Source organism: Ochotona curzoniae, unplaced genomic scaffold (genome assembly GCF_017591425.1).
Source record: "Ochotona curzoniae isolate NIBS_2020 unplaced genomic scaffold, NIBS_Ocur_1.0 contig_3643, whole genome shotgun sequence".
NCBI lineage: Eukaryota > Metazoa > Chordata > Mammalia > Lagomorpha > Ochotonidae > Ochotona > Ochotona curzoniae.
In genome coordinates, this window is record NW_024465933.1 from 5,576,383 (window position 1) to 5,602,601 (window position 26,219).

A 26,219-nucleotide genomic window follows, 5' to 3' on the forward strand; every position below is an offset into this window, starting at 1 on the left:
TCTACAGACATGTACTGTGAGCTACTGCACAAGATGAAACAATTAAGATTCCAAGTGATGGAGTCACCTTCCCTCCTTATCTGCATGGCTAGAGGACTACATGGGCTCCAAGGGCTGGCCACTGGTCATCATCCAGTCACAAACCACAGCCAAATCCACAGAAGCTGCATACAAGCTCAACATCCTTCACACCCCCGACAAGTGATACGGCTTCTTCCCTTACAGCTCCCAGGATAGAGTAAAAGAGGTGTTCGGGCCATCCTCAGGAGGATGGACCTCAAGATGCAGAAAGCCAAATGCTAATGCTGCTCATTTGTTAAGAGTGTCCTCAGTCTGCCAGGTTTGCGCTCCCGCCACGTGCGAGCCAGAGACAATGCCAGCTTAGACCCACAGTATCCAACACTGGCCCAGCACTTTCTGAAACAGAAATCCATGAATGAGCATGGCCAGCTTTTCTCAAAGTCAAAGAAAAACTCCATACATAGCCTGGTACTCCAGGGCTTCATCTCCAAAGCATACCATGGCTACTGCAAAGGGTATGCAACAGAACTGCCCAGCTTAAGCACCAGATCTACTACATTTTCTCTTCATGCTTAATTTTATCTTCAAAAACTGGGAACAAGTACAGCATCACTAATGCTTAATAAATAGACACCTGTACCCTGCACGAGTCCATTTGTCCCACAATCAACTCCCACACAGGACTGGAAGCGCCCTCAAGAAGGCTAGAAGATCTGCGATAAGGCAGAAGTTGGCCGGTGCCTGCTAACACAGCCACTCACAGCACCCCCGTTCACTGTGGCCCCCCGGATGGCAGCATCGTATTTTAATAAAGCATAGCTGAAACGTAAGTCAGGAAAAAGAACAGACACATGTGCAAACAGCACAAAAATAGGTGGAGCCAACACATCTCAACGTTCACATGCCATGCTTCACCTCATTCTGGGGTGGAAAATAGTGATCCAGTTACATCAGAGAGAAAGTCAGTCAAGCAATCTTGAAACCAGGGAGCTGCTAAACATGTGGTTTAATATCTGCTCCAAAGAACATCCTTGCTCAAAGTAACTGTGCCATGAAGCCGTCGTGATTAAGAGTCTAAACAACGTTGTCTATTTCTGATTCAGCTCATTCCTCCACAATTTGATTTTTTGTTTGTTTTCAAATATACGTAATTAGCAATCAGTGTCTAGATATAACTTACTTATTAATACACTTGGAATCATCAGCGGTGTCTGTTCTGTTTAAAGGGTATATAACACAAAAATGGGGAAAACGTGTGGAAGCCGTAGAAGGGGCTTTAAGTGACGGAGAAAAGCCAACTTTTCAAGGCCTGGTGGTTCTCTACGTCCCTTCCTTTGCCACTCTTGCTCATAATGACTGATCCTCCTGTTCTTCCTCTCCTGAGAGGCAATTCCTGCTGAGGAGAACTGAAATCCAGTTTTGTCAGTACAGTCTCTAGGGGCGCACCAGGTTTCTGCAACACAAAATGGCTTCCTTTCTGAGAGAGAAAGGCTTGTTTGTGTCACACAAGGTTTATGCTGAGGGCTTTGAAGCTCCTGTCCCCAAGCCAGATGTTCCTGATAGACTACAGTCCTTGAGTATGGGGCTCCAGGGAAGGGCCAAGGAATACGAAGACTTGGGGAAAACTTAGGAAGAGAAAGAAACATCAGGATGCGTGCCGGGTGGACAGGTGAGCCCTCTGAGGAGTGGAGGGCTGTGCTTCCACTGTCCTGGGACCAGACCAAGAGGAAGATGCCTTTGTGAGAACAGATGGTACTGCTCTTGCCTTAACAAACACGGCAGCCATAGCAGAATTCCAGCCCTGCCACAAGTGTCAAAAAACAATTTTAAAAGATTGCATCAATCAATCAGCACGGGAGGAAAAACTAACTTGAGTAGGCTATTCAGTTCACGAGGTAACTTTCCTGGCACCCAGGATGACAAATTTCACTTATTCCCATTACTTGCTCAGTAAACGATTTTATAATTCCTGGGTTTGGCGTTTGAAGGTGCCCGGTGACTCACAGCCGCCAATCTGACGAATGTCTCATCTAGAGAACTTGGTAAACACAGAAGTCCAGACGCCACCTCCCTGGCCATGACATGAACACATGATATTGTCAGTGAAAACAAAGGCAGGAAAGCCAGCACACTGAGGAGGCACCCGCACGCTGACACCTGTGCCTTCCTTGCCACTACTCTGTGTATGGCTCAGTGACCTTCACCTTCAAACCAGGGGGAACTACCTTCACGTGAGAACAGCATATGCTTTGTAGCACAGCTGCTATGAAGAGTTCAAAGTACTTCACACGGCCCTGTTAAACTTCAAAGCAACTGAACTATCACTGGCTCTATCTTAGATAAAGGCAGACAGAAAGGAAACTCAAACGGCTAAAATTAGAAATTTATACAGAGGGTTTAACAAGTCTGATTAATGATAGCAAATTGACTTTAAATATTTCACTCCTCTCCTCCCTAAAACTTAATAAACTGACCATCAAGGAAGTGTTTAAGCTTGAGACAAAACAGATAAAATGAAGGTGAGACTACGCAACGCATGCCAGTGGTTTCGGAAGCTTAGAAAGCCAGCTGGTCTAGGCATCTAAGCCGCGTCTCCAAAGCAGGCTTCACCAAACTCAAGTCTCACCTCTGCATTACCGGTTCCTGTTTCTCAAAAGCCTCCCAAATCACAAGCAGAAATAAGGATTTCACTTAACACCACGAAAAAAAAAATGGTAAAACTCACACCACAGCACGCCACCGTGAAACTCCCAGCCAGGAAGACGGGAAGAAGATTCCGAAAGCTTCCAAAAAAGTGTGCTGTGGATAGGGGTGGGGCAGAACTACAAACAAGTGCTGAAGAAAACAGAACCTCACTTCTCAAGGTCGGCAAAAATCATTAAAACCAACGAGAAGTACGGCGCCGGGCTCGGTAGCCTAGCAGCTGGAGTACTTTCACAACATCTAGTAGAAATTATTTCTGATCGGCATCGATACACCTAGCCAAATTTTCACCTACTTGACAGTGAGCAAAAGAAATCCCGAAACATATGGGACACATGACTTTTACATCTTAGATATCAGCTTCAGGGTCTGGCACGGTGGCCTAGTGGATAAAATCCTCTCCTTGAACACATCAGGATCCCATATCTGCACTGGTTCTAATCCCAGCAGCTGCACTTCCCATCCAGCTCCCTGCCTGTGGCCTGGGAAAACAGTCGAGGATGGCCCAAGGCCTTGGGACCCTGCACCTATATGGGAGACCTGCGAGAAGGTCCAGACTCCTGGCTTCGGATCAGCATAGCATCGGCCATTGTAGTCACTTGGGGAGTGAACCATCGGACGGAAGATCTTCCTCTCTGTGTCTCCTCATCTCTGTATATCTGATGATTTTCCAATAAAAATAAACAAATCTTAAAAAAAAAAAGAGCTCCAATGAAACAAACAGCAGACAAAAGAGAAAGAAAACAGAAGGACCCTCTGTAGGGCGTGCAGGACACCTGTCTAGGGCTGGAGTCTGTAAGCGCCGGGGCACAGAGAGCTCAGAAGCCATCATTCCCAGGACCTGCGAGAGACTTCCACCTTCTGTGGCTGAACAACTGTACAGAACATTGACAGGGTCTCCCAAGTTTGCAGGAAAACAGAATAAGATATTTCTTTAGGTAAAAAAAACTGTTTGAAAATAATGAATAGTTTTTACTTTCAAAATACATATTTTCTAAGGACTTTTGAAAACAACTTGGATGCATGGATTTAAAACAAAATCTGCACCACAATCAACTTAGCACTTAGTTCCATTTTCTGTCATTTTGGGAAATACTCTCATAAGACACACTGTAGAGAAAATGAAATGCAGGTTTATATTAAATCGTACTAATTCCAAAAATATTTACCTCTATTGAAAATTTAAAAAGAGAGAGACAGATGGACAGGGATGTCCTATCCACTGGCTTACTCTCTAAACGGCCCCAACAACCAGGGCCAGAACCAGCAAAGCCAAGGGGAAGGAACTCATGCCAGTTCTTCCCTGCGAGTGGCAGGAACTCAGGTGCGTAGGCTGCCACCTGCTGCCTCCGCAGGCGCATATTAGCAGGAATCTGTAATCGGGAGCAGAGCCAGCCCCAACCCAAAGCAAAACAGGATGCAGGTGCCCCAAGTGGAGTCTCTTCTAAGATTTGTTTAGTTTATGCATAACGATAACCAAACTTTGCAAAGTGACCCCAGGAGAAAGACTGAGTAAATGGGAGGATTCTCTCCTCCCCTAAATTAGGAAGCCTAAAGAGATACTATCAAGATCGAGGGGAACTATCACATTTGGAAATATGAGGCTAAATATGTGGGGGAAAAAATCTGCTAACATAACTGGAGCCCTCCTCCAGGTAATACTGGTATGTGCAAAAAAGATGAAAACAGCCAAAACTATGATTGTTTCAATAAAACGAAAAACATCAAAGGTAAAGATTGCTTGCGTAAAAGGCCCTTGTTTCTCTAAGGGAGGTTACATTCACAGTTTTCACTGTTTGTTTCCACTTAACAAGCAAAAAATCTTAGAGTAAAAGGTAGCCTGTTGCTCTAATGTCAAACTTCCTAAGCACAGGTGCCCTTAATGTAAAGGTGAGCCAACACTGAAAACAGGACGTGAGGAATGGCAAGGCAAACACATACAAACTTGAGAGAGTCTTTGTAATGTATACTTCTTGCATTACAACTTTGTAATGCAAGAAGTCAGATTTCCCCCTTAAAGTTATGGTAAGCTTCTAAGAGTCCCTACGAAGTTGTACAATCTCTACTAGGAACCATAAAGCCAATGACTACTATGTGTGCAAAATTAGTTGGTTTTCCGTGCGGCGTTTCTGGAGGCTGCCTAACAAATGAAGCCTAGTATGCGGGAACAATATTTTATCCACAGAATTAATCCAGGAAAACATGCATAGGAATTAGCGCCATTTCTAAAGAAATCAACCTAAATTCATATGACAATTGAAATTCTCAGAACTAGGCCAACTAATTGTTTCAGAGACAGTCGGAACAGGAAATTATGAGGGGAAAACAGCCATGTAGCAAACACGCATATTATATGCACAACATTGTCCTTATCATTTTCAAAATTATGCTGAAAAACCTTACTGGAAATGTAGGAGAAAGCATTTATTCGCATTCCTGTGGTGGTACTGTAACTATTTCACAAATACTTTTAATATACTCTCCACATGATGACAGAACCCACAAAAACTCATGACTTCCTGTAAGAAACCTGAATTCCACTTTAAATTTTAAGGTATCTGTTCTTTAAAAAAAATTTGATTAAAAAATTTAAAAAGAAAATCCACCTCGGAATAGGAGCAAGATGCACTTTCTGCAGACTCATCTGCCTGCTTTTCATATTTTTCTAGTAGATTCTTGGGGTCAAAAGATAATAAATTTTACTGGAACAACTGGTTGACTACAAACATTTTGTATAGAATAGCACCATGCACTATAGCTGTGTGTGTATCTGCATTACATTATGCATGTATATGTATACATGTTACATTGCATGCACTTGTATTTATATACATTATACTGAGTATGTATAAATATATACACTATTTGCTGCATTGTGTATATATATATACATACATTGTATGCTGTACGTATGTGCATAAGCATTATACAGTTGGCCTCTGTATTGGAGGTTTCCACATGTGCAGATTCAACCTGTCACAGATTAAAAGCATTCCTGAAGTGTGTCCGTACCCTACATGAACATGAGCTTGTCCCTGTCACCATTCTTAAACAATGCAGAACAACACCATTTACGTAGCATTCCCATCTTATTAGGTGATATGTGTAATCCAAAGATGACTGAAAGCTGATGGAGGACTGCACAGGTAACAAATACGGCCCCATGTTAAACAAGGAATTTGAACATCTGTTGGTCTGGGAATCTGTGCAGTATCCTGGAACTGGTTTCCAGCAGAGACTGATGGGTGAATTGAGGGTCTGTACATGTGTGCCTGTATAGGTTTGGAGATTCTTGCATTTCTCAATGACAAGGCAATCATCTGCAGAAGGCTGAACATTGGCCACCCAAAGACACTAGGTTCTATTTCCCAGAGTGAATCAATGTTTCCTGATACAGAAACTGGATCTTTGCAGGTTCGATTCCAAGCAACTCCAGTCAGAGTGTCTTAAGACGGCTTTCTAGACATACTTCCCATCTTCAAAGAAATGCTGTTCCTTTATTTATCTTTTCTAAACTTAATATTAAAAGTAATGTCTGGTGTTTTGAAAGATTAGCAAATAAAGATAAGCACAAATTAAAATCAAAAGCTTAATTATAATCTCATTATCCTAGGATTATCTCATTCCCTACGTTAGCATATATTGTCCAGCCTTATATTACAAATGGCTGCATTTAATTATTTTATTTTTAAATTTTTTTTTAAAAAATAGTGTCCTAGTAACATTGTGCAGTTTTTTTATTCACTTAATACACTACGAACATTTCCCGTAACAACATAACTGATGCCATAGTGTTAACGACCACGTGTTTTCCGTAGTATTATCGAGGGTACATTTTACAATATCCTGTTTAGGCAGTTAAATGACTTCTTCGCTCCTTGCTAGTGTATCTTTGTTCATCTCCCAAGAGCTATCTGGAGCTGTGACAACACAGAGGTCTCTGACATTGGCCCTAACATTCATCTTCAACGCTAAATAGAATTCCTCCCTTCAGTGGCAGCGTCATCTGTGCCCACAGGCCCCTCAGCACGGGGGTTATCCTGAGGCAGAAGCGCTGAAGGCTCCACAGGCCCTTTAGTGGGGCAATCCCCTACCTGCTCTGCTCAAACATCATGAGGGGGAGTCGACCCGAACCAGCACCATCACCATCACCCTGCGCTCTATCGGTTAAAACGGAGACAACTCAAAAGTCTGCATCAACAAATACCAAAAACGACCTCTGGAAGGAGGAAGAGCTTTACTCAGGTGGGCAACCTCAACGGGGCACACAGACAGGATGCTGACAGGGAAACCACGAAGAAAGCCACTGCGAGAATGCCCAGCAGCTGACAGCCCATGCAGCAGCCCACACCCTGACCGAGCAGGCTGAACCGCGAACATACACACGAGGGAGCTTCAAAGAGCTCAGGGAGATTGGACTAAAATCTGTCTATGTTGTTGAAAAAAAAAAAAACGCTTGAAATCTATACATACATTTTTTAATTGTTTCTTAATACTTGAAAGAGTTACAGAGAGGGAGAGACGGAGACAGAGATCTTCCATCCACGGATTCACTCCCCAAATGCTGTCTCTGTCACATTTGTGACTTGCAGTCAGAAGACCTACTGTATTCTAAGGGACCTCCTCCTGTTGCTGCTTCTAAAGCATGGGCTTCCTCATTCTGGCACATCCCGACTTCTTTGGCTGGAACTGGATGTTCCAAGGAAACTAGCTCCCTCTCAGATATAGAAATGGAGCAAGCGCAAACATCACCCTATGTGTCAACATGTGACCATGTCGCAAAGTCAAGCTCCACGCAGGAGCAGACAACCCCACAGCAGAGTGCCTAGTAACTATGTCTGGCTCTGATTTTGATCCTAGCTTCCTGTCAGTACGCATCTTGGGAGACGGTGAGTAAAGACCAACTACTGGGGCCCTGCCACCACAGGAGAGACTCTTAGCTTCTGTGTAGCCAATCATGACACTTGTAGGCATGTGGGGAATAAACAAATAGACAAATTCTCTCTCTTTCTCCTCTCTAACAATTGTTTTTAGAGGAGTCATCTGTTTTTAAAAGGGTCAATTGTTTTTAAAAACAATTGTTTTGAAAACTTCAAGACAACTTTTTGTAGTGCTAGGAGTAAATGTGATAGCTTGCAGATTTGGACCAACTTATAAGCCTGAGATTGCAATTCAAATTTTTGCTAGCAGAAGAGTAGCTATTCTAAACACAAAGTTAGATGTGGGGACAAGTGGAAGCGTGAGACATTTAATTAGATTGAGCAAGACTTGGAATAACCCCTGGAGTACCTAAAGTCGAACGCCCCAGGCTAGAATTTACAGATTGGACTGTCAGTGAATATCATTGATTTAAGTTAATTTTTTAAAGATTTTATTTATTTCTATTGGAAAGGCCGATAGAGAGAGGAGGAGAGACAGTGAGAAAGCTCTTCCGTCCCATGATTCACTCCCCAAGTGAGCACAACGGCCGAAACCGAGCCAATCTGAAACCAAGAGCCAGGAGCTTCTTCTGGGTCCCCCACACAGATGCAGGATCCCAAAGCTTTGGGCCGTCCTCGACTGCTTTCCCAGGCCACAAGCAGGGAGCTGGTGGGAAGCAGGGCCACCAGGATTAGAAATGATCCCCCTATGGGGTCCCGGATGTGCAAGGCGAGGACTTGAACTGACCGCTACCCTATCACACTGGGCCCTCAAGTTTGCTTTTTTGTTATTTCAACACAAAGCATCAAAAAGTATTATTTGTATGTGCAGCCTACTAACCACTAGTACATTTTAAAGTGTGTGATATATTCTTAAAGTCTGCAATATATCTGGGTGAATGAAAGTAGAAAATTAGTAAAGAAGAAGAGGGGAAGAGAAAGAGACAGGAAGAGAGAAGGGAGGGGTAAAAGGGAAGAACCCAAAATATTTATAAGTCTAAAGAAGTAAAAAGTGCACAAAACTAAAAACTTGTTCCTTCAACAGCAGACGCTAACTGAAGCCAATTTTTGCTTCCTGAATTTGAAAAGCAAGCAGATGCAAATGTGATTTGTTTATAAGCATGTCTGAGAAGGAATGATGCCAAACAAATTAGATACCTCCCATTCTGAATTGACAATCTACTTTATATATTACTGTTCTTGCCTTCATTTGCTCCTCTCTTGATATTGAAATCAGAGACTTATTTTGCAAGAAGAATGTCTGTATAATTAGAATGACTGGATTCCTACAATGCCCAAAACGACCTTCACCAAGACAAGGCTGCAGAAATGTATTTGAGGAAGACGACTTAATGAAGTAATGTTTTTACTGGCATTAATGGATTTTAAAAGTGGGCCATTTTTTGTTTAAAGTGAGAAAAAAAAACAGGAAAACATGACTATTTTTAATTAAATAATAACTGATCAAAGATTTAAATATACAGTACAAATACGTGTGATGCGAATGTTGAATATCTTGGATCAGATCAAGAGTCATTCTGAGATAAACCTAATTGCTGGGTTGCACTTCTCAAACTGGCCACGATAGTCGAGCTCTCACTACATCTGGGGAATGCCTGCAAAGCCTGAAGCCAGGACTGGCTCGTCCCTGTCCCATGAGGAGAGGCCAGCTGGTTCTGTGAAAGGGGGTGATGCAGGCTCCTCCTAAACGCACAGCAGTTCAGCACCTGTGACGGCTGAGTTGCCACAGACTCCTCGGAAATGAGCTGAGGAAAGTGACATGAAATGCCTCGGATGGGGCTTCACACCAGGCAGAGCGGCTACCCTGGGAATGTGTCATCCTCTACAAACAGCAGCCTAAGCGGGCTTCTGGGGCAGGGAGAGGGCTGATGGAGAAGGATGGAGGGGCATAGGCTGGGAAGACAGACAGCTGGACATGGACAGTGGAGGCCAAGGGAGTGGGGTGGGAAATGTTCCCTGCTCAGATATCTCTGATCAACACCAACACACAAAGTTGCTACAATGGCTGGGAAAAGTCCATCCCTCAGGATCACCTCAAGATTCTGGCCCTGTGGCGATGCTGAAAGGGTGGAGAGCAAAGATAAGCAGGCAGACCCACACTGTAAGCTGACAGATGCCTGTCCACACAGGAGACCCCCTTCCACCATCCCGACCTCCTGCTCTACCATCCCCCACCCTTTGCTGCACGGCATTCCTGGGCATCTCTTTAGGGTCACACACCCCCTTCACCCTAGGGGAGCCTTGCACTGAAACTTACCAGGACTGCAAACACTGGAGAGTGCCTTAGATAGGAGCACAATGTTACCAGCTGAGCAAGGGTCAGCTGATACGTTCCAGCGTGGCTATGATCAGGCTGTGGAATCGGGAAGCCCGGGGAAGGTGGAGATGCTCTCTGTGGAACACACTTTGCACTGTATCCACACGGTCTTAGAGGAATCCCCACGTTCGGAAACCTAGGTGTGTACTCAGTGACACACTGCTTCCTTCACAACACCTAATTTGATCTCTTCTGCCAGGATTCCTTGCATAAAGCAGGTTTACCATGGCTATAATGTTTGCTAACAAATAGGCCACCTGGGCAAGAACAAAGACGTGTGACAAAGCATGCTTGCTGCCATAGAGTCAAGGCGGCCCCTGATATGCAAAATCGCTCCACCAAGAGCCCAAAAAGGATGCTTGGTTAAATAACACAACTGGGGGGGGGGGTGGAGATGGCAGCAAAAGGGGAGAACACACAAAGACCCAGCTGCTCGAAACATGAATAGCCTGGCCAAGCCAGCCCAGCGGAGCCAGGAAGAATACAGATCAGAGGGAAATGGGAAATGGAAGACAAGCAAGGGTCTCAATGGCGTTAACCGCATCCCATTTCCAACTCTCTTTTCCTTTGCTTTCTCTTGACTCTTAATCTCCCTCCGCAAACTCAATGTTATGCAAGCGGGACTTGAAAGCTGTCAGCAAAAAGACTCCTCCTGCGTGAAGCTGAAGGGTCCCGTGCGCTGGCCCCGCAGCTGGGCCCGAGTTACATTGTGCTTATTATTCCTGGAACATGTGAGCATGCGAGAGAGTTACTTCTGCAGCTGGCATCTTGGGGGCTGCGCTGCTAACAAGAATTAGAGAGAAAACACTGGCCTTTGTTATGAAGCATGATTGGAAAGCCTTGTGGGAGGTCTGGGAATTTTTAAAAGAAACATAAAAGTTTAAACATCTACCTTTATTATTATTTTTTTTAAACCAAGGAATAAGACTCAGAAAACAAACAAGATATTGTCCTTGAGAGTCAAGGGAGCGATTCCGGTTAGCATTTCAATGATGAAGCTGTGGAGAACAACGGGAGCAGAGTTCTCAGACAGCATGATAATGCTGGGTGAGACTCCAAGAGGTGCTGCCCCCGACCTTCCATGCCTATGCACGCCCGGACTCTTCTCTTCGTTATTTCTAGGGATAGAGTGCCAAAGATCTCTTACAGCCTACTGGGATGCAAATTCTTCCCTGTGTCTAACTGGAGGTACCACTTGCTTCCTCTGTAGGTAGCTGGCCACACACACTGATGCCAGGCCACGCCTCACCTGCCCTGGTGTGTTCTGCATTCCTACTATTTTCCCAACATCTCTTTAGGAGCAAAATAAATGAGCAAGTCCTAGACTCCTTTTTAGAAAAATGATGGTTTTCATTCTTCTACTAAATGTCTCACATCTCCCCCTTCTGCTCTTCTCATTCCCTCTGCTCTGTCTTGTCCTCTCCACCCACCTCTCTCTCACACACAAAAATCTATGTTTAGATTACATTTCTAGGTCTTTCCTTTTCCACAATTGTGGGCCTCTACCTTCTTGTTTGCAACACACTTCGATGCCTGGACCACATTTAAACTTCGCTCTTTATATAAGTTTCTGTTGACCTCAACTTGTGTCTGAGAGATGTCTAACCAATTTAGTCTCCTATCACTTCCAAATATAATGCGAACTTTTACAGTTCCTTCATATCATTCATTCCCCGACAGCACTGAACACAGTGGATTCCAGGCCAGTTGTGTGGATTCAATCTCTCCAGTTAAAAGCTGAGTCACTTTGAAATTCTCCCTGGAATCTGGGAATTCACCTTAACAGATTCCATTCAACATCATTTTTAACGATGCAGTCATATAATGCACCTGCCTAAAGTTCACTGTCATTATAACAAAACCTAAACTTGCCATGATTCTTCCCTATCCAATCCTGCTACTCAACACAAATACCAGGTACACAGGCCTATTCCTTCCCACAGCCAAACACATCAAGCCACTGCAACACCAACCAGCGAGAACTCCCTCTTCTTTCTGCCTGAACAATTCTTCCTTTAGTTCTTCAAACCGGCCTTCTCGTCAGACAACGCAGGCTGACCCATATTTTCTCTTGCCCGTCTCCCTGCTAGCAGGTACACTCAATAAAGATGCTGGCTTGTCTTTTCACACTGCGTCTCAGGGCCCAGCAGTGAGTTGCACAGAATGAATGGAAGCCGGGAAGGACTAGGCATATGCTACTGCCCAAGACAGAGGCCCAGCCTGGGATGGGCTGCCTATGAACCACTGCCCCCATAATGAGCAGAAGCAATAGCAGTGGACACACTTGGAGATATGAGAATTCCAGACACAAACGTTCATTTTCTTTGCTTTCTTGTTTTTTCATCATTCAAAACAAATTTCTGATAACATAACGCATACAAAACACATTTCTTCATACCTCTAAGCCAGCCACTATATTCATCAACTTAAGAAAAAATAAGGGCACATGAGAAAGAACCCCAAACATTCACCAAAATTATACATTTCCTTTCTATTTTTTTTCCTTGCTGGCATTATAGTCTGCATTAATAAAAATGCTTTTTATATATTCTGAGGCATGAATAACAGACCAGATTTTGAAAACTAAAGCAAAGCAAAATGCAGAACCACCTTCAGAGGACTCGGAGTGCAACTACTGAAAAACTCATTTGAGGTTTTTTTTCCCTCATTCTTTAAAAAATATTTTATTCAGATTGCAAATAAAAAGGGAGGAGTTATCATTAAGGTTCAAATTTGTTCCGGGACACATACAGTTTCACAGCACTACAGAGATTTGGGGAGAATACCTTCTTACTCATGCACACTAAAAGCTCTCTTTCCTGTGTGCTCCCAAATATGAAGAGTTCAACAACAATAAGAAAAATAAGGCAAGAAAATCATTCAAAACCCCATCCACCAACAGAATTATTTGTTCAATTGTTTCATGTTCTCATCAGTCAAAGTGGCTGCCACTATGTCTCAAGGTCATCCCTCCTTGAGCCTGTCCCAATAAGAAAATCCCGTGTGCCCTGTGCCCTGTACCTTGCAGCCACTGTGGGTCCTCATTTTCATGAGCGGTGTGGTGGTGCAGAGCTCAATGGCTTCCGGCTCATGGAAGATGACCGCCGGCAGGGGCTCTTTCTTCAGTGTTAGGACATTCAACTTAGACTTCAACATGGTCTGAAAGTGCTGAAAAACATTAAAAAATGCCAAAAGTAGTTAAATCATCTAGACTTGGGCATGGTACAATTATACCTCGACACCAACAGCTAAACCCAAGTTGGCACTATTACTTCTAATTTTGTCCCTAATGAGAGCGTTGTGACACAGTGGCTGGAGGGATCCTTCCAAGACCTAATAAGGGCATGCCACTCCTCTATTCAGATTTGTCCCAAGCCTTTCCACCTTCTCATGGAAGTCCTGACCTTCTTGTTCAAGGCCATGCACGGCTCAGGGACTCAGTGCCTCTCTGATCATGTGCTACTCTTCACCTGGGGCTCCAGCCACAGTGGCTTCCTTCTTCCAAGAAGCCAAAGACACAGGAGCCCTGTGACCTCCGACTACGCCACCCTGTCCCTAGGTATCTGTAACCCTAGCTTTCTCACCTGCTTCATGAGACAGTCTCCCCTCAACAACAGTAGGTAACCAAGCACATGGACACATACACACATGCACATACCTGGCCCCACGGGCAGGCAGCCTATGCTATCACATAGGGACTTATGTTCACACAGCATCCTATTCAGAGGAGATCTGTGCTTTAATGCTTTTGGATCAATGTCACTACTTTGAAATTCTTAATAATTTTATCTTAGCACCTGAGTTCAGAATCAAAGCCCAGTGGGTCAGTGGATCACACACATGAATACAAGGGCTCTTCCAAAGTGTCATGAGCATGTATATTAGAGAAAATCTACACATGGATTTTCTTTTGAAACAAAATAGGATCAAGTTCATTTTTTCCACAAGCCTTTTGGGAGAACCCCTGTTTATGAGTCCAGGAAGTAACTGTTCCATATTCCTTTCCCATCCTTGCCACTTGTTTGCATTAACAGGGCCCTGTAATAGAGAATTCTGGGAGCTGCGACCCACGGATGCAGCAAGAGTTAAAAGGCACCAGTACACAGCGAACATGCTGAGCCTGTGACTCAGTAGGCAGAGGCACCATCGGGCCAGGGCCTGAGCTGCACGCACAAGCCGGCTGTGTTGTAGCAACCATGCACAGCCAACAAATCTCCTTGGACCCTTCCCAGCACTTTCCCTGTGAGAAGCCGTCACGTGGGATGACAACGGGAAAGGCAGCACCAAGGGGAGACCCTCCCCAGTCACAGACAAGCCAGAGGTGCTACCAGAACAAGGCAGTCTGTGCAAGGCTTTCCCTGTTCACTTTCCCTGTCCACTTCAATGCAGCAAGAAGGGCAAACTGCAAACTGTATAATGGTGTAAAGATAAACTACAAACATGTCTCTATAAGCTAAATTCTAACTTTTTTACTTAAGCAATATTAGCTAGATCATCCTCATTATAAAACACCATGACTGTGACCAGAAAAAGATTCACAGGCAATAGGAAAGTTTTAATGGAGAATACTTGACTGAATTTCCCCCAGCGCTTTTGGAATAAGAACCGTGCACAGCCTTCTCCTTTTGCACTGGGCCCCAGAAACTGCATAGATTTCCTGCACACGTACACCCTCACCAATCTGTATTCCCTTCCTTTGCATTATTTCACTTCCCCCCCCCCCAAAATTTGAGAGACACAGAAGACACGGTCATTCCCCCAAAGACCCACAAGGGTCGCTAACTGTACCTGAAGCCAGGAGTGGGAACCCGATTCCAATCTCCCACCTCGGTGGCAGCAACCCAACCCCACAGGCCGTCACCACCACCTCCCAGACCGCGTGACAGCAGGGAGCGGGAGTCAGGAGTCACAGGCGGGCAGCCTGTGGGACCCTGGCATCTCCACCAGCCATTAAATCAAAAGCTTGCCCCTCCCCTACTTTATGATGCTTTTCTTTAAAAGATTTATTTGATTAGAAAGTCAGATATACAGAGAGAAGAGACACAGAGAAAGATCTTCCATTGATTGATTCACTCCCTAAGTGGTCGCAACGGCTGGAACCGAGCCAATCCAAACCCAGGAACCAGATCTCCCACGCAGGTGCAGAGTCCCAAGACCTTGGGCCGTCCTGGATTGCTTTTCCAGGCCACAAACAGGGAGCTGGATGGGAATTTGGGCCGCCAGGATTAGAACCGTCGCCATATGAAACCCCAGACGTGCAAGCCACTAGGCTACGATGCTGGGCCCCATTATTATTCTTAATCCTCACCACTTCTAATCACCCCTAGGAGAAGTAGGTAGTTATTTATTATTTCCTAGATTATAGGCTTAGTGCAAGCTGAAACTACCAATGAAGTGCCTCAAAGGCTTAAACCAGTTGCTACCACATCACATGAGGCTGACAACTACTGGGGAAAGATAACAACCCTATGAAAGAAATGCATGTGTTACAAATATAAAAAACAGAATTCACAGATTATTCCTGCTTGCTACATACTCCGGCCTTTCTTGTACCTCCTGAGGCTTATGAAATCAACACAGGACAGAAAGAATCAAAGCCATGTTCAAGTACATTCCTTGAAGGATAAGGCTCCCCAACACAGAGCAACTTCCTTTACAAGGTTGGGGATTCGGAGCAGGACAAAGCCCGACCATCATAAGTCTCACAGATTGTCCGCTAAGATGGTCAGCTTCACGCGTGAACTTGCTCAAGCTACCTTGCCCCATCAGCGGCAGGTGTAAGGATTGCCATAAAAGTGTTGTGTGGCTGCGGTGAATCCGTAGACAGCTGCTGGGAAGCAGGGAAACTCATGCCAGCTAACCTGGGTGGCGCCTCTTCAGTCCACTGGAAGAGCCTAAGTGAGCTGGCTTGGGCCTCTCTGAGAAGGAAGACATTCCCCCCCCTGGAAGTCAGCGTCAGCCCGTGTCCAGGAGCTCCAGGCCGCCCTCCCGACAGCCGGTCTTACAGTGTAAGCCCTAGCTGGCCAGCTCTCACAAGCACATAAGCCGATTCTGACAATGCACGTTTCCCACTAATGCCGCCTCCCTTGCTGAACTTTGACTGATACAGCCACCTTGGAGGACGTAGTGTAAGAAGCTACATCTATAACATTGTCCAGTGACAGGGAGAGACCATGCCTTACATATTCCAGACTACCAATTTGTAGCAGAAAGAAAGCGGCATGAAGACATCTGCACATGCGTGCGGAAGCTTCCAGCTTGGCTCCTTGTCAGTTTCCATCCAATGACGGCTGTGGTGCGTGCAGCTGCGAAGCAGAGAGCAGGGCAGGAAACAGGGGCAAAGCAAAGAGGAGGTGAGATTCTGGGACACATGAAACCGCAGACCATGTCACCCCAGAAAGTTCCAGAAGGTGGCGCTAGACCAGCCTGCCATACTGCCATGAAAACCAGACCCTGCCTTCCAGTCCTTACTCAGTATTTCAGCGATTCCACAGTTGTTCACTCAGGCAGAGCACACAGACTAGAAGTTGTGGACTGGCACCTATCCTACCCCCTTGATCTCTGGGCTGGAGTTCCAAGTTAAACAAGCAAATAAACAAACACAAGGAGGGGAGAGCCCAAATTGAGACTAGGAAAATAACAAAGTTCAAATTCCAGCTTCTACACAGAATGCCGCATTAACTCTTCGGTGCCTTGTCATCCAAGCCAGGCGGACACCGGCTCATCCGACACACTAACACCTGCATGCAGCAAATGCTGGGCCAGGCATGGTGGGAAGAGAAATGGATGCAACTCTGCTGGAAAGGAGTTCTCCCAGCTGGAAGAGACCACCACGTGACTTGTGCAAATCCACACGAGTCCTGCAGAAGGGTTCCAATGGCAAGGACAATAACTGGAACAAAACCCAAAACTCCTGTAAGTACTTGTTTCATTTTACTGGTTTTGTCCCTTTTGCTCATTAATGTAAAAATGAGAGGGAAATAGCTTTATAGAGTTTTTGAGCCTGCAATAATACTTTGTAAGACACACTAACATTTTTAAATGCTACTGAGCCTATCTATTGGAAAGGTAGAAAGATACAGAGGCCTCCCATCCTCTGGCTCATCCTCAACTGCCCAGGAGACCAGAACTCAACCCAGGCTCCACTGTGGCGGCAGGGTCTTACTGAGTCAGCCATCACCACTGCCTCCAAGGGTGCATATTAACAGGAAGTTGGAATCAAGAGCAGAGCTCCGATGCCAACCTAACTACTCCAACACGGGTCACGGACACCCCAAGCTGCAGTTTGCCTACAAATTAAGATTTTACATGACTTGGAGTGGTTTCTATAAACCTCAAGTAGTAGAAATGTTACAGCTATTTCTAACACAACTCTTCTTCTACCCCTCTCTTAGTCAAAGTTCTCCACGATTCTCTGCTGGCTTCTGGAGTATTGGTGCCCTTTCTGGAATAAGGTACAAAGCACCACATCATAGCATTGTAACAATAAGAATCTGTGACACAAGATGGGAATAACCTAGAAACCCCATGTGCCTGCCCAAAGGCTTATGGGAAACTCAAAACAGGCAGAACAAAGTCTTCCTGGAGAAGGACTTTCGGGTTCGCTGGACTGAGCCACTGGGGACCTTTCAACCTTTCAAGGTCAATTTGAGACTGACACTACACAGAGGCCAAGGCTAGACATCAGTGGGGCCCTTTTTGTGCTGAACTAAGCTAGAGTGAAGCATTAGATCCTTAAAACTAAGAAAGTCTTGGAGCGCGAGGGGGGGGGGAGTAGGGGGGAAATGAACCATGCAAATAAAATGGAGCTACCAAGAAAAAAAATTTAAGAGGACTTTGTCAACCTTAAAATACAAAAGTACATGATACAATCTCGAAAGCAGTGGTTCTTACGCTTTTTGAACAAGCTGAACCTTTTATAACAAGGTACCAACTGAAAATTTAAAGTCGGTCATAGAGTCCCCAGGTTATCCGTTGCTAAGATGAAGTCCTCTGAACTACTGTCAAAAGCAGATGAATTCCAAGCCACAAGAGACAGTCAAAGAATGCATGTGCAATGATGACAGCTAGGGCCAGTGGCAAGCATGCTTAGCACCTTCCATGCTATGCTCCCGGCCACCTCTGTCGAGGCTGCATGGCCTCGTCCTTCCTGGGCCTCAGTCTTCTCAACCGTCAACTTCAAAACACCATGTAATACATGTAAATATCACAACCCCTTCCCTTTGCACGGACAAACAGGTGGAAATTAAGGTAACACAACTAAAAATAACATAATCTAGCAGCATTATCAACGAGTAACACAAGAATTTAATAGAGGAGCTTGGAGAAGTGAGGGCTCCCAAGTCATAGATGCACAAACGACTATACAGAAAGCGTGTCAGTCATTCTTAACGGGGAGGTGAATAATGTTGCCGAAAATTAGGGCACTGCCTTGCACTAAGTAAACAAAGCGAGGCTTTTCTACATTTCGTGCTTCACATGTGCTCCCAAAATAGAGCCTCTAAATCAAGCGCCATTATGTGCGTGGAGTAATCACCACGGCCTGTATGTCTCTACAGTTGGCACTGCTTCCTACTTCTAATCAGAGATTCAACTCTGCCATTTGAGCAGGTGAAGATTTACATAATTTACCAATTCAAAGTGAGTGCATCTCACCTTTGTATCGATTCTGTGTCCAAACCACAAAGCATCCTCAGAAGGCAAATCCTGCTTCCCTCCTTTACAAGGTAACTGGGACTCTCTCCTCACATGACACAGAGGAAATGCATTGAGATCTTAACCTTCCTTCTGTCTGCCCTAGAGTTCCACAGGCTGACCATCATAGTCATATTTTGCAAGTTACCACTTCAGCAATGCCTTAATCAAGCATGAAAAATACTGCAAAAGCTCTTCTTTGTTATCTATTAAAAAAGGAAGAGCAGAGGAAGAGAACAGGAGACGTTCCTGGTCCCCAGCCCTAGCCAGTGAGGACATGTGGAGAGTGAACGAGCAGATGAAAGATCTCTCTCTTTGTCTCTCCTGCTCTCTCTCTCTCTGTCAAATCTGCCTTTCAAATAAAAATAAATATCTTTTCAAAAAAAATTCACAAGAAACAAGAGAGGGAATCAGATTTATGGAAAATAGCAGCAACAACTGTTAATGTGCTCAGTGCCCAGAAATCAGAATGCTTCGATATTCCACTCGTAATCACGTTTCATTTTATCACTTAGAGGATATAGGAAAATTCGTGAAACCAGCTTGTGACTTTCACATACAACGTTTACTCAAAATCAGACATATTCAGGGGATGGCATTACAATGCAAGAGAGTAAGCTGCTGCAGCTTGGGATTCCGTATTACATTAGCATACCTGGCACTGACTCCCAACACCACTTCCCACTCAGCTTCCTGTTAAAGCCGTCAGGAAGCAGCAGCACATGGCCCACACATATGAACCCCCATCACCCAGGCAGGAAAACTGAACAGAATTCCTAGCTCCAGCTTTTGGACTGCCCCAGCCCTAGGTAATGTGGGAATTTGAGAAAAGAACCAATGAATGGTAAACCCCTCCCCTTCCTCCTGCCTCTTCCTGTCCTCCTTTTGCTCTCTTTACTTTCTCTAAAATGTTATTTTTAATATTGTTTACATAGTTGAGAAGAATGCATGCCCATGTGGCTCTCTGATTAGGCAAGGGAGGGCTAAGGTATGGAGCAGAAGGGTGAGACAAAGGTTTCCATTTTGTTTTCTTCTGTACCTGCAGAGGGTGGAGGGCTGACCTTGCTGTCAAGTTACATCTATATCCAAGGATAGAGAATGGTCCTTTGATGACATCTTGGAGACCACAATGTGGGGAACAGTATTCCTAGGGTATTCTGGGAGGTCTATAGCACCAGGGTTGAGAAAATCTTTCCAAGATCCAGTGGCTGACAGGTCCACCTTACTGCATCCACAGACCCAGGAACATGCTACAAAGTTTGGCCAGGGAAGTATTCCAATCTTTTCTGCTTTCTGTTCTCTAATGACACATTCAACGTCCTCACCTGGCCAATGGGAGCTGGCTGCCATGTGCCCTGTGTGCAGCTGGGCATGTTGTCCACTGCACAGGCATCAGCAACTAAGGAGGCACAGTCCTGATACATGCCCTCCAAGGCCATACCACATTCATTGTGATTTTCCATGTGGCCAGGGTTCGAGTCCAGCCATCTACTTGGGCACTTCCCCAAGCACCCTGTCTGGGGTGACCTCGGACTTGACTCGTGTGTGCCAGCCAGTGCAGGGCCAGATTCAGTCTATCACCTGCACTAGCCAATGCACAAACTGCCAGGTAGTTCAGCCTCAGACCCACTGCTCACATGAACTGAGGCCCAGTCCTCACGCACACCAGCGGGTGGCACTGCCTAGTTGAGATGGCCCCCAATAAACCCCACCCAGGGCCTTGGGACCCTGCATGGCAGACCTGGAGGAGGCACCAGGCTCCACTCATTGTGGCTACCTGGGGAGTGAGCTAGCAAATAAAAGATCTTTCTGTCTCTCCTTTTCTCTGTAAATCTGACATGCCAATAAAAATGAATAAATATATATGCTTTCTGTACAACCACAAGTAACAATAAAACAATATATTGTAACTACTGTAAAGTATATTGTAACTATGGACATTGTCACTGTGTTGTCACTATATAACTATGGCGTCTCAAAATATCATTAGGTTTCCACCTTTTTACTTAACAGAAGCACCTGATGGATTCTCTTGGGCACACCAAAACAGCCACCATCACTATTCCTGCATTTTGGGTGGCATTATTAAATAAATAAGCTACTTAAACATGAAGACCATGATACCATGACAGCTGATCTGATAACAGGCACAGCCGATGGGCTCGCATGGAAAGGTGGGTGTACATGTGATTATACCAGGTAAAGGATGATTGGTATTCCAGGCCAAACGCATAAGATTTTACCATTCTACTCAAAATGACATGAAATTTAAAACTTGCAATCTGCTTATTACTAGAATTTTCCATTTACTGTTTTTTTTCCCCACCCTAACAGATCTCAAGTAACTAAAGTCACACACACACACACACACACACACATACACAAAGAAACTACAAGGAGAGAGACCAGTATAAGGAGCATGCATCTGTTTACTGTCTACTATATGTACATATTGCAGATCAGTAATAAAAGTAAATCAATAGCTACATTCCTAGCTTAAGTGCTTTGTTACCTTTGTTATCTACTTTAACAAAACTATTTTATTTACTTGAAAGCAGAGTTACAGAGAGAGAGAAACCTTCCGTCCCCAGGCTTACTCTCTAAATTATTGTAACATCCTGGCCTGAGCCAAGCTGAAACCAGGAGCCAGGAGCTCCCTGCAGGTCTCCCATGTGCGTGACAGGGGCCAAGGCCTAGAACCATCTTCTGCTGTCATGCCAAGGGCACGTGCAAGAAGGTGTATCAAATGAGCACCTACCTGGGATGCCAACATGACAGACTGCAGCTTAACCTGATGTGCCAAGCACCAGCCTTCACTATCATCCAAGATATTTCTCTATATGTAAATAGTTATTTTCCTAACTGTGAGTAGTTGAATAAGCTATGTCTAAACGTGAGTTACAAGCTCAGTCCAAAGGTACAATTGGTCTGCAGATACATTTAATATGATTTTCAGAATACTTTATGATTAAAATCTGAAGTCGCTTTTCAAAATCGAGATGCATGTAACGGACATCTACATTTTCATTTCTTTTGAAAACTTAGCGGACCTGCAGAAACACCCGGGCTCCTGCACAGACAACCAGCTCCTGCTCATTGCCACCACTGTCCCCACTGACCTGGGGCTCCCCGCAGCTTCCCAGGTCAGCCGCCTCTAGACAAAATAAGCCCAACTATACTTAACAGCAACTTCACGTCTTCCTGGACTCGCTCCTCCACATTACTTGGCTGACCCTTACAGGCATCTGAATTTACTGGTTCAATTGACAAATTGGCTTACTAATGTGAATTGACAATTGCTAGCCACAGAGAACAAAGGTTTCATTTAATCATGAGAAACATAAATAAATCATGTACAGTTGAATCAAGTCAGGTCTATATTTTTACTATGAAAAATCAGCCAAGAGAGCGTGAATGAGTGGATGAGGAACAGTAATGAGAAAGAGGTCCCGAGACTGTCAGTCCTGCAAGGAGCCTGGGTCAGGAAGCAGCGTGTAAGGCTCGCTGTGGGCTGAGGAAGATGTTGTCACATCTCCCTGGTGCTGCAAGGATCTTGCGGCACTGAATGTAATCCAAGTGACAAAGATCAATACCTCTCACTTCCGCTTTCAATCAAGAATTACCAAGGACCAGAAGGACTCTAGACTTAAATAAACCTGAAAAACAAGTATGAAAACGTGTCTGAACAAACAGTGATTCCTGAAAGATATGCAACAAATGAGCTAAGCTCGGCAGCCGCCTGGCCTCGGCCTTCCAAGACTTTCCAGGCTAGACTGCAGTAAAGAAAGAGACAGGCAGGGCCCAGGAGGTTCTGTGACCCAAAGCAACCGAGATAAAAGCCTAGAAGACAAAGAGCAAAGAACTGCAGAGAAAGGATTCTGCAAACCTCTGGAGTTTGACCTTAAAGATTCAGCTGAGTCCCAGTGAGCACATGCAGGAAAGTAAACGAAGCCTGGATGGACAAAACCTCTGAGCAGGACAAGCGACTAGGTGTCTGTTCACACAGAGCCGTGACATGACCTGCTAACATCAGCCATGCAGGACAAAGTCCTGGGTCACGGGTCACTGGGAAGAGGACCCAAAACAGACAGTGCAGTGTCACTTGTAGGGAGTAATCAGGACTGGACAAAATGCTGAGAGCTGACACACAAATCTCATGAAAGAATCAAAAATTTCAAGTTGAGTTCGAGTAACTTCATAGAAATCAACAACAAAGCCCAAGAATATTTACAATATTAAGAAATGTCCAGTATAAAAAAAGCTGCAATTCAAAATGCCTGATATACGATCTAAAATCACCAGGAATGCCAAAAAGGAAAGAAAATGAAAGCTACAATGAAGGGAAAAAAATATCTGCAAATTAGCTTTCCAACTGACAAATCTTGCCATGAGAGCAGTAACGTTAAAACTACATTCTGGGACCCTGTACGGTGGCCTAGCAGCTAAAGTCCCTGCCTTGTACACACTAGAATCCCATATGGGCACTGCTTCTAATCCAGGAACCATTTCCCATCCAGCTCCCTGCTTGTGCCCTGGGAAAACAGTCGAGGACGGCCCAAGGTGTTGGGACCCTGCATCCACATGAGAGACCCAGAAGCATCTCCTGAATCCTGCTTTCAGATCAGCTCAGCTCTGTCCATTGCAGCCACTTGGGGAGTGAATCAGCAGATGGAAGATCTTTCTCTCTGTATCTCCTTCTCTCTATAAATTTGAGCTTGCAATAAAAATAAATAAATCCTTATAAAAATGAATTCTGAATCTTGGGCCCAACGGCGTGGCCTAGTGGCTAAAGTCCTCACCTTGAACACCCAAGATCCCATATGGGCTCCAGTTCTAATCCCGGCAGCCCCACTTCCCATCCAGCTCCCTGCTTGTGGCCTGGAAAAGCAGTCGAGGACGGCCCAAAGTCTTGGGACCCTGCACCCACATGGGAGACTCGGAAAAAGTTCCTGGATCCTGGCTTCGTATCAGCATAGCATCAGCCGTTGCGCTCACTTGGGGAGTGAATCATCAGACGGAAGATCTTCCTCTCTGTTTCTCCTCTCTGTATATCTGACTTTGTAATTAAAATAAATAAATCTTAAAAAAATGTATTCTGAATCTGTCATTGTGGTGCAAGATATTCAGTTGCTGTTTCCAATGCCAGCATCCTCCATGACAGTGCTACTACCTCCAGAAGTGGCAACTCCTCTTCTGATTCAACATCCTACGAATGACCCTGGGAAGGCAGCATCAAATGGTCCCACAACTAGGGCTCCTGCCAGCTGCGTGCAAAAACAGGAGTTCCTGGCTTCAATCTACTGCACACCCCAGTTCTTGTGGCCATTTGGGAAGTGAACCAATGAACACATGGCCTCTCTCTCTCTCTCTCTCTCTCTCTGCTTTTCAAATAAATAAACATTTTAACCCTGTATTCCCTACATTCAACATTTCAGATTTTCAAATAGTGACATGACAAGTTACAGACATGAAAAGACTTTAAGTTGGAAAGAAGGAAGTTAAAATTCTTTGTTAACCATGTCTCTTAAAAAAAAAAGCAGAAAATTACACATAATCTACAAAACACTGCAGAACTGCTAGAATAAAAAGTGAGGTTAGCAAGCTGGAAAGACACAAGATCAGCATATAGACTCCAAATGGCATATCTACAGTCTATAATTGCAAAGACAAACTGGCAATGAAGGCACACGTCTTGAAGATTCTGCACACAAATATTCACTCAATCTATCTTTTAATGGCTAAAAGCTGAAAGCAACCCAGTATTTCCTGTGAAGTGAATAGGAAATCTGTGGTACATCCATACAAAAGAATGTTCTACTCAATAAAATGAGATTAACTTGTTACACGCTACAGCATGGATCAATCACCAAACCATTACGCTAAAAACACAAACAGAAAAGAGAATATTTGGTATGCCTACGCTCTTCTCGCCAAGAGAATTCACGATTTTCAAGGTCTGTTTTCCTCTTGTTTGAATGTGTTGAGTCAGGCCTTGTGGCTTTGTTCAATATATTGCCTCTTTCATGTTTTCTGAGCTTCTTAGCTATGTACACTGGTGGTTTGTGATATTTCATTATTTTTGAAAACTTCAAGCTATTGTATCTACAATATTTCTTCTTGTCCCTTTTAAAAATTAATTCTAAATTTACAAAATAAAGTTGTGTGGGAGTAATGTAATCAGTACTCATGTTCCTAACCCCACCTGCCCTATTAATATTTCATATTATAGTATTTCATATCACAAGCATATTACTATATTACCAATTATTCCCACTATCTTTTTTCCTTCTCTAATTCTAATTATTGGCGTTGAGATCATCTGGTTTGGTCCAACTAATTTTGTACGTTTTGTTCTACTTCATATATTCTTTTTCTTTGGGTTTCAGGTTGAATAATATCTGTTGTTTGACATCCAAATTCACTTTTTTTTTTCTTTTGGTTATGTCTAACCTTCTAAAAAGTTTCAATGCAAACCTTCTTCAACTCTCTAACTTTATAGTGCTTCTGTTGTTTCTCTTGGCAGTTACGTTTAATTACTGCTTACAGGTTTTATTTTGTTGCCAAAACTCCCATCCTCTATACTTGTTCCCATTAGATCACCTACTGTAGTATCATTGTCATTTAAAGCTATTTTCATTCAGAGACAGACAGAAGTTCTGTCACTGATTCATCCCTCAATGCCCACAATGGCCTGACTGAGCTAGTAAAAGCCAGGAACTCAATCAAGACACCCCACACTAGTGGCAGGAACCCAGCCACCTGCTAGTCTCCACTGGCAGGAAGCTGGATCTGGGGATGAAACCCAAGCACTGTCATGGCCGACATTTCAAGAGAAACTTAAACACTTGGCCAAATGCCCCCACGCCCCTTTTGTTTAATTTGAGGAGCAAAGACATAGACATGGAGACAGAATAACATCATCGTTTTAAACTTCTATGAGTCTTCTCCAATTCTGGTTATGTTGCCGACTTTGCCTCTACACGATGTATTTTTCTTTCTTTTTCTCCCACATATTTTTGATTAAAAGCTAGACATTACACGCATTAGAATCTAAAGTCAATATTATCTGTGATGAAAATGACTATCTCTGCTCAGGTTAACTGGTATTACGGCCAAGACAATCTAGTCTGGAACTAGGTTTGGCTTGGGAAGGGTTGCTAGGGCACAGGTTATTCATTTGCTTTGATAGCATTCAGTCAGCTGGAAGATATTGCACCAATACTGTTTCAAAATTACTGGTGTCTCAATATTCCTGTTCCATCTTAACTTTTCACACTTCTCTGCCACAGACAGTGCATCTCTCCTTACTCTCCTGATGCAGGCAGGGGGCTTCTCACATATTCTACCTCCGTCTTGGGCAGGCCCTCTGTTCTTCTTCAGTGGCCTTGACATTCACCCAGCTCGGGTGACCTTCCATGGCCTGGATCAAGGTTAGTTTCCTGACATAACTCCACATGTAGAGGATTTGTTGCTCCCCTTTCTCTCCTGATCACCTGCACCATAAGAGCAGCATGCTTTTTCACCTCGTGCTAGCTATGAAGTCT

The 26,219-nt window shown here is 44.3% G+C and overlaps 1 protein-coding gene across 2 annotated transcripts in view; it reads right to left on the reverse strand.

Moving 5' to 3' along the window:
• PID1 (phosphotyrosine interaction domain containing 1) overlaps positions 1-26,219 on the reverse strand; it is a 230,779-nt gene that overhangs the window by 102,819 nt on the left and 101,741 nt on the right. Inside the window, exons 1-2 of one of the 2 annotated variants that reach the window (XM_040982848.1) lie at positions 14,765-14,773; positions 13,003-13,149 (exon numbers count right to left, since the gene is read on the reverse strand). In XM_040982848.1, coding sequence (XP_040838782.1) covers positions 13,003-13,137 — 135 coding nt within the window. In that variant the 5' untranslated portion in view covers positions 13,138-13,149; positions 14,765-14,773. Of the gene's footprint in view, positions 1-13,002; positions 13,150-14,764; positions 14,774-26,219 lie in introns of those variants that run through there. The other variant, XM_040982847.1, reaches the window with a different exon arrangement.